Source organism: Netta rufina, assembly GCF_964035555.1.
Source record: "Netta rufina genome assembly, chromosome: 1".
Taxonomy (NCBI): Eukaryota; Metazoa; Chordata; class Aves; order Anseriformes; family Anatidae; genus Netta; species Netta rufina.
Window position 1 is genome coordinate 29,119,019 of NC_140123.1, and position 13,347 is coordinate 29,132,365.

The following is a 13,347-nucleotide window of genomic DNA, read 5'->3' on the forward strand; positions in this document are numbered from 1 at the left end:
GTGATGCCAAAACCAACCTTCCATTCTTATCCTCCATCTGAAGGTGGTACTGAATGGAGTCAGTTAATGCTTTTGCAGTTCCCTCTCCCCACTTCAGCTTGAGAGTCTGAGAACTGTATGCGGCACACTCCAGGCGAGGTGGATCCGGGGGAAGAGGCTTTGTTTTCAGCTTAATGGTGTGGCTGAAAGGACCTGCTCCAAGACTGTTTAGGGCTTGAATTCGTATTCTAGTATTCAAAGAGAAAGAGAATAAATCAGCTAGAAATTAGATCTTAGAAAGTAACTGGTTATTTCCACCATTCGCATTCAGGAGAGAATAATGGTACTGTACAGACGTTACTTTCTATGAAGAAGAATTTTCTCAATATTATGCTCTGAAAAACTCTCATGAATATGCAGGAGTGTCGTTTTACTTGCCGCATCTTAAGGAGCTGGACTGATTCAAAATAAAATGTATTAGCATATTTGCATCATCCACGTTTGGGCAAAGATACAAAAGCTCTATCAGCTATTTCAGTAACGGTCCATCTTCCTGACCATGCAAAGCCTTGTACCAAAATTTTTGATTGCTAAGAGCTACAGGATTGGTACTTCTCACCATGGAGAGATGAGGGGAAGAAAAGAAAGCCCACCTCCAAAATACGCAAATCCACAGCTTTGGCTATTATATCAGGTGAGTTTGAGGATGGCTACAGGAAAATTTAAGGGCTTTTTAGAACTGAGCAGATTTATGTGAACATAAAGGGATGCTGTACAGCCACCTCTCTTACAAAATGCTGTTTTCACTGGTAACATGCCTCCACGTGTCTGCAAACACACGCCACCTTGGGTCTGCTTGGAAATGGAGAGGGGTAATGAGAAGTCGAAGGACACATGGCTGAGGGGTTTGTAGACCTTGAGATTCGAGGATAAATTTTACTTTTTTGGGGTACTCAATGGGAAACAATGCTTCTCTACAGATCTCACAGGTAGCCATAGATAGGAAAGTGTGTCTCATCTCAGTTTTCGAAGGCTAAGGTTTGCATGTCTAGTATCAGGTAGTATCTAGGTAACTGAGAAAAAGTAATCACGGTAATTCTATTCTGAAACAATCAACCACACAATGTCAAAACACTGGGACAGAAATGTGTGTGTAGGTTGTGGATAAATATTTCTCCTTCACTATAGTAATATTTAACATCATATTAATTTATTATAGCAGAGAACCAAGGTTAATATCTGCAGTTTTTTATTTGGACAAAGAGATCACAGTCCAAGATGTATTCTGTAGAAGCACTTTTATGGGGAGAAGCACAGAAGTACCTCTGCAGTGGAAGCTTCTCATTTCTCAGTTTGTTGACACTGAGAGCAACAGCTCTTCAATTTGCCAGCATTATTGCTAAGTAATTACGAGGCACACAAGAAGATTTTAGTCTTTCATTCAGCATTAAAAAGAAGCAAAAAATATTTAACATTAAGGATTCATAAAATTACGTACCCAGATGATACCCTCATCACACTGAAATCAGTGTGAGCTTAAATTCTGACTTCAGTAAGCCTGACTTTAAGTTTTAACACAGAGGATGCATGTTTCTAACAGGAATGGAGCATCCCTTCAGGCAGAATTACAGATTTCTACATTCATATCTTTCAGTATCTCTTACGTCAAACGTAAGGGATGATTTTGGTAACTGAAATTCTTCAATTAGATTTAAAATTGATTGTTAGATTTTCAAACCAATGTTCTTTATGCTGACTGCAACTCAAATACATGGTATTTCTGCAGAAATGACATTGCAAGATTTGATGAGCTGTTATTAGATCAGACAATCCAGTCAACAAAGACTGCACATGGTCCTTCCTTGGATGGGTTTTACCTTCACAAACAGATTAGAAACCATCTATCTACAAAGGAACCTGCCCAAAAATGGTTATGAATCTGAACCTGTAACCTGAATTCAATTAAGCTGATGCATTAACAGATGCAACAAATCTACCACAATAACCAGATTAAAATAAAAACATTCTTGAAAGAAAATAAAAACAACATAGCTCATCTTTTTATGAAAGTCATCATTACAAAGCTTCCTTTTGCTCCATGGTTAGCTACTAATGCTACTCCAGGAGTAATGTGGAGAATGAAAAACTACACAGAAACAAACAAACAAACAATCTGCTCTTGTGGGAGAAACAGCAGGCTTTCAAGTAGCTTTGCACAACATACCTGTAGGTTGTATCTGGCTGTAAGCCATCTATAAAATAGCTGAGAACCTTCCCGACAGTTATTGGTTGCTTATCTCCAAAGTCTATGCTGTAGCCAGTGATCTCAGATCCATGGTCGCAAGGTTTCTCCCAGCTTATAGCAAGGCATGTGGAAGGATAATAGTGTGGACTTTCCACTTCGTCTTCGCTTAGTCCCCGAAGACAAGTCACAACTGCAGGTACAGATGCTGGAGTCATACACGCCACTACTTCACTGAAAGGGCCTGCACCCGCAACATTCACTGCCTGCAAATGCAAAGTAGGCCATGTTTTTACAGCAGGGGTGATCTCCGCTTCCACATTTCACTAATGAGAGTTTTACGTTAGTTTTACATTTTTACCTGAACCCTGCAATAGTATATAGTGGCAGGCGAAAGTCCTTTCATTTCACAGTTGAGCCCAGGCCCGCAGTAAGAGATCTGCATGCATCCTTCCACACCGCCCCATTCCAGTCGGTATTCTGTTACATCAGCTCCGTTACTCACTGGAACCTTTAAAATGGACAAAAAGAAGTTAAATTCACCACATCTGTATTATTTTTTCTATAAATCAACAGGATTGCAGGTAAAGTTTTGGTTTTGCTTTTTAAACAACAGTGAGGCAGAAAGGTCTGAACTTCACAGGAATGTTACCCTCTGATTTCCTTCCTCATTTTTAATTTAATACAATACAAATAAATCAGACCACATTACCAGCCTTGAGTCATCTATACGTTAAAAACACTACTTATTATTGCTGACTAATGTACACAAAGTAATTGCGATTTTAGTTGTGTTAATGCAGACATCATCTAGCATGCAGCATTTAGCTTAGAGACCTAAACAGCCGATGGCACAAGATGGTGGTCTTGAGAGGATACAGTTCAAATCACGTATACCAGACATGTCAGACTAAGACATGAGATTACAGGAAGATATCAGTAGTCAATGAAGTAATAAAGAAAAAAAAAGCCAAAAACCACCCCCATATTAACAAAAAAACCCAAAACCTAGATCATGAAGAAAACTGAAAGAAAATGCTGTTGCTGTTTTGGGCTAACTATTCCAAGACAGCCATCCCACTGAGGTGCAAGATAAGGAATAATTACTCCAAAGCATGTCTTTTGCTTTCCCCTTCCTTTGAAAGAGGAATATTCCCTACTTTCAGCATTGGGCTAGTTGAAAATAATTGACTCAGTATAAACGGCATTTCAAAGGATAACATTTGATGTGATTGACAGAGACCCCCCTTCCGTTCTCTAATTCACAATGAGAAGTGTTTGGTCAGAGAACTGATGCAGCTGTAGATGGTTGTGCAATATGACAGTGAAGATGGAGACATTTCTCAATGTTACCACTATCTGTTGTAGCTGTAGAGGAGTTCACCCTAACAGAAATCAAGGAATCGAAGCCAACAAGCTCAGGGATGACAATAAACTGTGTGGGAAGTGTTTGATATGCTGAAGGGTACAGCTATCAGGGCAATTTCAGCAAGCAGGATCTGATACAAACCTCACGAAGTTCAACTAAAGCAAAGGCAAATTTATAGTCCTGGACCTGGGACAGATACATACTGTCTGTATTAGCAGAAGAGCAGCAAGAAAGCTAAAAGGAGCAATCATTCCCCTTTGCTCAGCACCTGTGAGGCTGCATCTCCAGTACTGTGTCCTATCTTATGCTCCCCAACTTAAGACAGACTTTGAAATACTTGAAAAAGCCCAGTGGAGGGTCACCATAAGGGCAGTGCAAAAAAGATAAGGTTTATTTATCTTAAGATGATTAAGCTAAGGGAAGATCTTACTGTTAAGATCTTACTTAAATTACTTACTGGGAGGATACGAAGAAGATGCTGCCAAATACTTCTTAAAGATGTACAGTAACAGGACAACAGTCACATCTTGCACTAAAGCATATTTTGACTGGACATAAAGGGAAAAAAATCTACAGCATAATAGTCTGCCCAGAGGCATTTTTGTGAGGCTGCAGAATCTTCATCCTTAGAGATATGCAAAATGTGACTGGACAAGGCTCTGAGAAACCCGAGCCAAATTTGAAGTTATCTCTGTTTTGAAAAGAGGGTTGAATCAAATAACATCCAGAGGTCCAGTCCTACATTAATTACTCTGTGATTCTATAAAGTCAACATCAAAAATTGGTCCAATTAATCTTACCTGAACATTTCTTCAAAAGGGTTTGCCTTGTAGACAATTAAGGAAAGCCCAGCAGGGCTTTGAGATGCCCAGTAGGAAGCACGAACAATAGTTCAATAGTTTAATCTTTTTTTTTCTGTACAGTTCTGTAACTCAGATGATTGATTCTGTCTCAAGCTATTGAAAAGCTGCATTTAAACAGTATTCCCAGATAGAATCCTCCTTTTTACAAGCTTAATTTTTTATCTATAGCATTTTTTTTAATCAGCCATCTAAATACTATGGGTTTATAGGAAGTCTGTGAGGCTTTTGCTACATTACTACTGATGCAATTATATAAAATTAGATCAGCTTATAAAAACAACATATGTACAATAATCCATGGATGTATTCGCTCTGAGGAAACATAACTACATTAAAGAAAAAAATTTAAGAAGAGCCTGCATCACTCAGAAATGTAGTGCAGCAGTTGTGGCAAAACTCTTAAACAAAAGAATAAAGTAAGATCTCAAGAAGAGATCTCACAGACTGCTGTTTTACAACTATTGTATAATGATATGATGAATTACTTTGAAGTTTTACCCACCAAGTATTGCATAATTGGGTAAGCACGTTTAAAAATGCGACTGAAATAGTCTTAAGCTTTTGAAGTTGGACTTAAAAATGTAGAGGACAATCGTGTTAACACAGTATGTGTAACATCGCATTCTTACCTCCCAAGACACCTGGGCACATGCAGCAGATCTGCATGCCACTTGTGGGGGCTTGCACTGATCTGGTGGTCCAGGCGCTGTAATAATTTCACATTTTTCCGAGTAAGGTCCAAACTATTAAAAAGAGAGTTGATATAACTAACTGGTAATAATAATATTATTGCTTTTAAAATAACAGTTTTTCATAACACAAGCATGTAATAGCAGTCTGAAACTCTGTATTACTTGCTTATAAAATAAATCTTTGTGGACTGTGGATTTATTTCAGTATCTGACTAGGCTCCAGAATAGCTGCAATGCTTGTTTCTACAGCAAATGCAATCAGAATAAATTTAGCACTTCAAACTCTCAGGCGAAAGGATTCGGAAGCATTTTCCTCTTCTTTTGAAGTTCTGTGTTTGCTACACCACAGCAGAACACTATTTGTAACTGCCTATTTGTATTTGTCTAAAAGAAAAAAAAAAAGGACTCCAAAAATGCTCTATCTATAAACTGCTCTTTGGGGGATTTAAAAATTAGGTCAGTGCTTTAAAGCCTTGAGCTGCAGGCCTCTCCACAATGTCAACTGGTGATGACAGTTTCTATGAAGCAAATGTTATCAAACAAATGCAAGCTGCCTTGCAATGTTTTTAAATCAGGATTTTGGACACATCATGAAACAAAGCCTGTGCTACAGCAACAATTGATTTCAACACATTCAATACCTCAACAAGAGAAAATATCGGTCTATCTGACAGAACATACTCAAAAGTTAAACTAAATATTAAAAAACAAAACAAAACAGAAAATGCCAATTATGTTCTAGAACATGAACAGATATAAAGAACAATCCATTTACAGAGATGCATACAGAAAACAGCTTTCTGCCTCGCTTCACATGAGAATATTCAAGTGGCAACGATCCTTTGATAAAGTACTTAGCATTTTCTAACGTTTTCACAACACTATAATTCAGGTATAAGACATAATTAGCTGTTTTCTCTTCCCAGCATCTACAAATCCCTTTGTTATAAACTGATGTTTAACTGTTTCCACCCAGCAATAAGCTCTGTGAACCGAATTAATCTACATTAGGAAATCCTCATTTTAAAATCACTTCTAAAATGCTTCTTTTAACAAAGAAGATGTTCAACAGCAATTGCACTCTCTGCAACTGATTTCATTTCACACTACCTCCTTACCCCAGCCTTGTTAGCTGCTCGCAGTCTGAAGTTGTATATCCTCCCTGGAAGAAGGCTGCCTACTGTGCATTCAACATCAGAGCCTTGGTAAACCTCTCTGTGTTCATCAGTTTCTGTCTGAAACATTTCCAGACCATAACAGGTGATGGGTGAACCACCATCTACCTGAGGTGGTCCTAAAAATAAGAAAGAAAAACTTGTTTAATTTTAACACACAACACGTCTTGATCCCTTACACTCAGGAACAGTTGTAATTGAATTACCCCAGCGCAGCTGAATTTCTCTTGCTCTTGGTCTGCCCTGTAGCCTTGGAGGCTGGCACGGACCTGGAACGACGGCTGGTGTCTGTACCAGCAAAGAATCAGATGCCTACAAAGGAAAAGGGAGATTAATGAAGCCACCTAGGCCAAAACAAGCACTAGCAATTATTGTAACAAATAAAAAGCACGTCCTCAAATCAGAAACAGGACCTTCCATTTCTTGAACTGTATCCTCAAATGCATGAAGATGCTTAACTGACCTGGTATGTGTTTATTGTAATACTTACATAGAACATTCTGCAGTGATCACACAACAGGCAAAATTAACCTTTGCCTTGGTGTATTTCTACGCATGAAAAAGGTTAAATTAAAAGAAAAAAAAAAGTTATGTATCACCTCAAACCTACTACAGAAGCCTGTAACATGAATTCTTTAGGGTTAACTCATTTTCTTTTTCATTAAACTGTAGTTTAATGGTTTCTGAAACCTCACTCTAAGGGTTGTACACTTCTTTCTGTGCAAGAACCTGTCAGAAAGCAAAGTAGGCACAAATGATGATCAGATGCCATAAAATATAATTAAGATTTCAACTTTTTCAATTACTTAGTAATATGTACTGTGCAAGTATTTGAAGTGTGCACAAAAATACATAGCAACATGCAACAGATAGCACTGTCTGTTTTGGATACAGACAGAAATGAGTCAGACCTGATCACAGGTTATTAGCTTCAGTGTGATACAGAACAAATATTCCTGTTTCTGGACTGGAGCTGATAAGCCTTTTAGTTTACAACAGGGATGTATCTCAGAGTCTCATCTCACAATTGCTGTGTACATATGTTCCAGTAAGAGTAGACTGGAAAATCTGATGCTTTTCAGTTCCTTTGATATGTATTATTGCACTGAGCAACAGATGCTAGATAAAAAGCAGAATGTTTCTCAGGAGGCATATAACCATGGCAAGCTGCAGAAAAGGCTTCATTACAGCGTTATTTACTATTCTTCTGCTGAATTCTGACACCTTCAAAAAGCATTAGGACTTCCTGAAAGTTACCATCTCCTTGGTATTCAAATAATACTTATTCTAAACTCATGTGGGGAAAGAGGTTGGCATACTGAAAGTCTCCAAGGACGAATGTGCACTTGTGGCTAGGTAACTGAGAAGTGTACTGCCTTCCTCCTTCCCCTGTACAAAAAAAGCATGCTGAGCTATGGCAAGAGGGAAAGCATCAAAGCTGTGCCAGCTCTGAAGGAATGTGGATTTTTCCTTAAGACAAGGTGGCTATGGACAAGGATATCTTTACAGGAGACTTCTATATGGATGAAGAACACATGAATTTCCTATGGTCTGACTAAGCTGTTTAGGTGACTACAATGACAGCACCGAAAACATTAAATTTACACTGCTGTCTTGGGTTAGGCCTTGAGAAAAGACATTTTTATCAACATGTTGCACAGAAAAAGACAGACAATCTGTTTCAGTAAATAAGAAAAATCACTTGAAGCAAAATATATCAACAGAAGAGAATTTTCTTATTTATTTCTGTAAGAAGCAGGCAGAAATTTGAACTGCTGCACATCAATACTGGGACTTCTTTGAGGTTCTAAATGGCTACATTGCTAGGCAGTTCTGTACAATTACTGCTGTAACAATATTTATTAACTGTTGGATCCGATTTTCGTAAAGAATTGCATTTAAGAAAAACGTTAGCTAAAATTACCGTGCTCTGTCCTCCTTCCCCAATGCAATATACTCGTAAGCGATAGGAACAACCAGGGTTTAATCGGTCACACAGATGTTCCCTAGCAGCTCCGCTGTATATAGTGTCCCACTTGTTTCCTGAAAGGTAAGCGTGCAATGAGCCAACGTGTCATTTACCACACTTCAGTAGCAGCCACAGCAGGTATCCTTGCTTCACCAAGTGTGTGCTTGTCAGAAAAAAATAAAGGCTTGCTTTGGGTTTCCTTGAAAAAGATCAAATTATTTTGCAGATGGTTTCTTATACAAATTTGTGTAGATCTGCTAAGTAGAATCTCTTCCTTATTTGGTATTCACGTTAAATATGAGAGAATTTACTCTTAATAAGGATATTGTTACTGGGCCAGCAAGCACATGTAAACAGCATAACCAAATAAAATTGTAAAGACAGAAAAGCAAAAATTCCCACAGAAAAAACCTTTCAGTTACACCATGTCTATTCATTTTGCACATTGTTGCTACTGCTTACAATTGATAAAGTGTGTTCCTGTATTTTGGAATGGCCCAGCACCATCTGGAACACTGCTTTCATTCTTTGCTTTTCGGTCAGATTCTTAAATGAGAAATTCTTCAGCATCCTCTTTCTCTCAAGAGATGAAGCTGGGAACCTGGGGACTTTAAACCAAATCTCCAACAGTTTCATACATCGCAGAATTTAGAGGGCTACAAATGAAACTTAGTGCACAGCTCACTTCATCTGCATGAAGGCTCAGGCAAACTCTTTCCAAGAGTTACTTAATGTGGACATGCTGTAGGCTAAGGAAAGTGACAAATGAAGTATTGAAAGAACCACAAGTGATACCTTTGGCAGGACTACCATTACAATTTGGGGACGGTGCACTCTTAGCCTGACACAGCAAGAGAGGTATGAACTTTCATTCTCAGACTGTGCTGCTGAGTACAGGTAGGGTTACTTAATAGGTCTAGATTTTCAAATAATTTAGCTGGATATTTCTATGCCAAATTTAGATTTATTTTTTTTTATTTCCCTTCTGTATGAAAGGACAGAAAAGCAAGCAGCAGAAACGCTTATGCCAGCTCCATCACTATTCTCATTTAGTAGCAGTAAATGGAACATGAATGTTTCATTCATCTCACACATCCAACAAAGCTAAGTAGCCCTTTCTTACCCTTAAATAACTGGCATGAATCACTTGACTTCCAAAACAGAACACACCTATGTGATAGGTGAAGCTCAGAGCATCTCTTTTGCCACAGCTTTATGACATCTTTCTAATCCAGAGAAACAGAATTTCCTGTGTGCAGGATTCAACATCCCTATTTTTTAAAAATACAGTTTCTTGAAATAACATTCCCTATTATAATACCTATTTTACTCTTCCCACAATTTATAACTGGAGGTGTCCACACAAAAAAGAGCACAGTTGAATGCCAACATATACTCCTAATACTTACCATTTAAGCCTTCAGACATCTCCACAACGTATGTATTTATTGCTGCTCCTCCGTTGTCTTTTGGTGGATCTGTCAAAAAATAACAATATTCCAACAACACATGGTAAATCAAACTGTTTTGTAGCTTTTGGGGGGGGGGATTAAAAAAAAGGTAAAATTGACAGCCAACTGGAAATGAGTGCTCTTTTGGACAGGTAGCCATAGCATCCTGCATCCTAGTTCAGACAGCTGCAAATCATTCAAATCCTCCACTATCCAAAGCTGCCAGATCACAACCCTACTACAGTCTACAGACGACGTGTGACGAGTGAATCGGGCACCTGGGAGATGCCACAGCAAACGTTTCAGTTAGTCTGAAGGGAGCCCAATTATGGTTTCAGAGACACAGATCCTAATGGCCCTGCAATCTGGACTGCAGATAGGAAAAAGACTGGCATATTGATTTTGAAGTAAGAATATTTCATCTTTTAAGGACAGCATTTGAAAAAGCAAAGTATTTTGGGAGAGAACAGAAGTGAGGAGTTCTATACTGAACACTTAATCTCGTAAATTTTTAGTCTAGCAGTAGAAATTGAGTTACCTGTCCTCCTTGGTACAATATTGAAGGACAAGACAGGAAACTATAGAACTATCTTTGACACATAGTTCTACTACTCTTTCTCAGAGCTGATTCAGGGAATAGAAAAATTAAAATACTGTGGAAAAACAACATTTTTGACAAATATAAAGGCAGCTTAATACTTTAAAACAGAAGGGCACTGCTGCTATAACATCATATTACGCATGTGCTCGATGAAATGGTGTTGGCTCTTAGGCAAGTGTTACATATCACATCACAGCTGCCAAATAAAATGAGACTTCTTGTATAGCACGCAGCACTTTTTTGGATGGAAGGCAGCAGTCAACTTACCCCAAATGAAAGGCTTTTTTCTCACATAATTATCACTCATGAAAAAAAAAGGAATATTATAGTTCAAAATAATGACTATTACAAGTTCTTTATATAAATAGATATTTTAGGTAGTTTTCTATTTGCAGATCAGATTATTTGTAATACTTCATACATTGTATGTTATCCATAATGGAACAAATTTCACACCCGAAATTTTCAGCCTGATATAGCAAAGCACTCTGGAAAGATGCAAGACTGAATTCGCTGTGTACTATTCTACAAGGAGCTTTCATATTATTACTGTGAAAGAACATGAGATTAAAACACACTATTATACAGAACTAAGTAAGAAGTTTAATTATTTGTGACAGTAAGTAAAACCCTCACCCATGTGGTTTTCAGCTAAAGTACATCACAGCACTGCTTCTCCTTCTCCTATTTCACAACATCAGGGTAAGAAAAACCCCCAAGCTTAAGGAAGTTTCTCAAGATCTCTAATGAATAAAAGTATTTATCTATCAAAAGTAAACACTTTGAAGAGAGAAGTTAAACTTGGACCTTTTCTTTTGATGAAAAAATAAAATAAAATTCATGGCATCTGCTTTTTGTGCCAGAGTAACATTAACTTCTTAGTACACAAATTAATACTACAATGTTTTAACTACTGTAGTCCTTTGCTGTAACAGTCCCTATTACAATTCATATATTATTCTTCCCATAAAATCACGCTATTACACTGCCACCCTAGGTATTTTGGATCAGTATTTTTCCATGATGGCTCAGCTGACTGAAGTATATTGAAGTAAAATCTGGCCTTTTACATACGAACATAAAACAAAAAAAAACAAAACAGAGGACAAACTCTAAAGAGCTGGACAACATTCTTACCCCAGACTATTTTAAAACTCTGTGCATGAATTTTTCCTTTCACTGATGGTTTTGAAGGTACCCCGGGCTTGTCTGGGCAAGTAGCATAGTCTACTGTTTCACTTGGACTGCTTTTCCCTTCTGAATTATAGGCAATGACCTGTAAACACATAAAAATTATTATAAACACAGAACAAATGTAATGGCTAGTGGTATGCTGTTCAGTGTAACAGTAAGAGCAAATTAATTTATATGTATGTGTAGACAAATAGCTAGACAATAAACCATTAGGAGAACCATTAGAAGAAACAGATCTATTATGCACCTTCATTTTATAGTTTTTGATAGTCTTATAATCAGTCAATGCTGAAATTAAAAACACCCGTAAATTGCCAGAAAAAAAAATATTAAAACAAACAAACAAAAATAATAATTGTGAAGCTGGAAGAAAAAAAATCAAAAACCCTTAAAAATCAAATACCCTTAAAAAAAAATCAGATACCCTTAAAAATCAAATCAAAAAACAAAAATAAAATCAAATACCCCCCAAATATCTTCCACATTTCGAATGTTGGTACATAAAGTTAGGCTTCTACTTAGGGCACATAAGACCAGCCTGACTGTATAAGGTAATCAGGACACGCAGCCCTCTGTGACACTAATGGAATCTGTGGGTGCTCGATATAGCACAAAACACTTCATTCCAAAGTGAAGGACTTGAGGACTTTATTTTTTTTTAAACAGCTCAAGATACTCAGAAACTAGCTATGTTTAAGAACTACTCCTTTTTAGTGGAGTTGTGCAGGACCTGGGGATCCTGGTGAGAGCAAACTAGCAATGCACGTTGGCAGCAGCAAAGGTAAATTGTTTCATGGGCTGCATCAGCAAGAATTGAGCCAGTAGAAGGAAGGGTGTGATTTTGCCACTTTACTCAGCACTTTTCAGGCTAAACCTGGAACACTCTGCCTAGTTTTGGTCCTCCCAGCTTGAGATGCTGAGAAATTGGAAAGAGCACATAAGATGTTGAACCTGATGTAGGAGGAAAAGGCTGAAGAACGTGGGTTTACTTTGCCTAGAAAATAGAAGTTTCAGTGAGGGGGATCTAATCACAGCCTTCCAATATTTAAAAGGTAGTTAAAGAAAATATGGAAATACTCGTTTTGCAAGGATATGTGATAACAAAACAAAAGACCATGGGCACAAGTGTGTCAGAGAAAATTCCATCTAGATATAAGGAAATACATGTAAATTAATCACCATGAGAACAGGCTGTCCAGCAAAGCAATGGAATTTCCCTTACTGGAAACATCAAAGTCTCAGCTCAACAGGGCTAGTACAGGGTTGAATAGCCAGATCTAAGGCTCTGCTCCCTAGACGAATTTGGTCCAGACCATCTCTTAAAGTCCCTTCCAACCTAGACAAAAAAGTCTAGAAACTGTGTTTCTAGGAAAACAAAACGCTGCTATTCTTTACACCTTAGTTGTGCAGTTAATTTATTGTGTATCTCCATTTGTTAAGAGAAAAAACCTAAGCAACCTAAAAGGTATTTTTGCTTTTATATTTATGTAAAAATTGAATAGAATCCAAATGGTAGGAGTAATGCCAGTAGTTTGAGAAGAGGAAATGTGAGCTAACATGCTCCTCAGACATTCTCCTGATACGGTTTACAAGATTAACAATCATCTGGTTGTTTTTGTGCCCTTACAAATGAAGTTAAAAAGGCAGTTGGCATTTACGTATTATAATAAGGTTTCCAATGGTTACAAAGTTTCTTTCAAAAGCCTTAAGGAATATTACTACTAATTAAGTCTTTCTCCTGTATAATAAAAATTAAAGACCTGATTAACACAGAATTTGTTTCTCCTTTATGCCCTATGAACGAGTGAACAG

General features: G+C 37.6%; 1 protein-coding gene across 4 annotated transcripts in view; it reads right to left on the reverse strand.

The window, feature by feature from the left end:
- Nucleotides 1-13,347, reverse strand: part of FNDC3A (fibronectin type III domain containing 3A) — a 115,348-nt gene that overhangs the window by 9,780 nt on the left and 92,221 nt on the right. For all 4 annotated transcript variants that reach the window (XM_084297986.1, XM_084297985.1, XM_084297987.1 and 1 more), the window contains 9 exons: nt 11,479-11,617; nt 9,699-9,767; nt 8,245-8,363; nt 6,527-6,632; nt 6,264-6,439; nt 5,083-5,196; nt 2,583-2,732; nt 2,204-2,487; nt 18-227 (listed from right to left, as the gene is read on the reverse strand). In XM_084297986.1, coding sequence (XP_084154112.1) covers nt 18-227; nt 2,204-2,487; nt 2,583-2,732; nt 5,083-5,196; nt 6,264-6,439; nt 6,527-6,632; nt 8,245-8,363; nt 9,699-9,767; nt 11,479-11,617 — 1,367 coding nt within the window. The remainder of the gene's footprint in view (nt 1-17; nt 228-2,203; nt 2,488-2,582; nt 2,733-5,082; nt 5,197-6,263; nt 6,440-6,526; nt 6,633-8,244; nt 8,364-9,698; nt 9,768-11,478; nt 11,618-13,347) is intronic.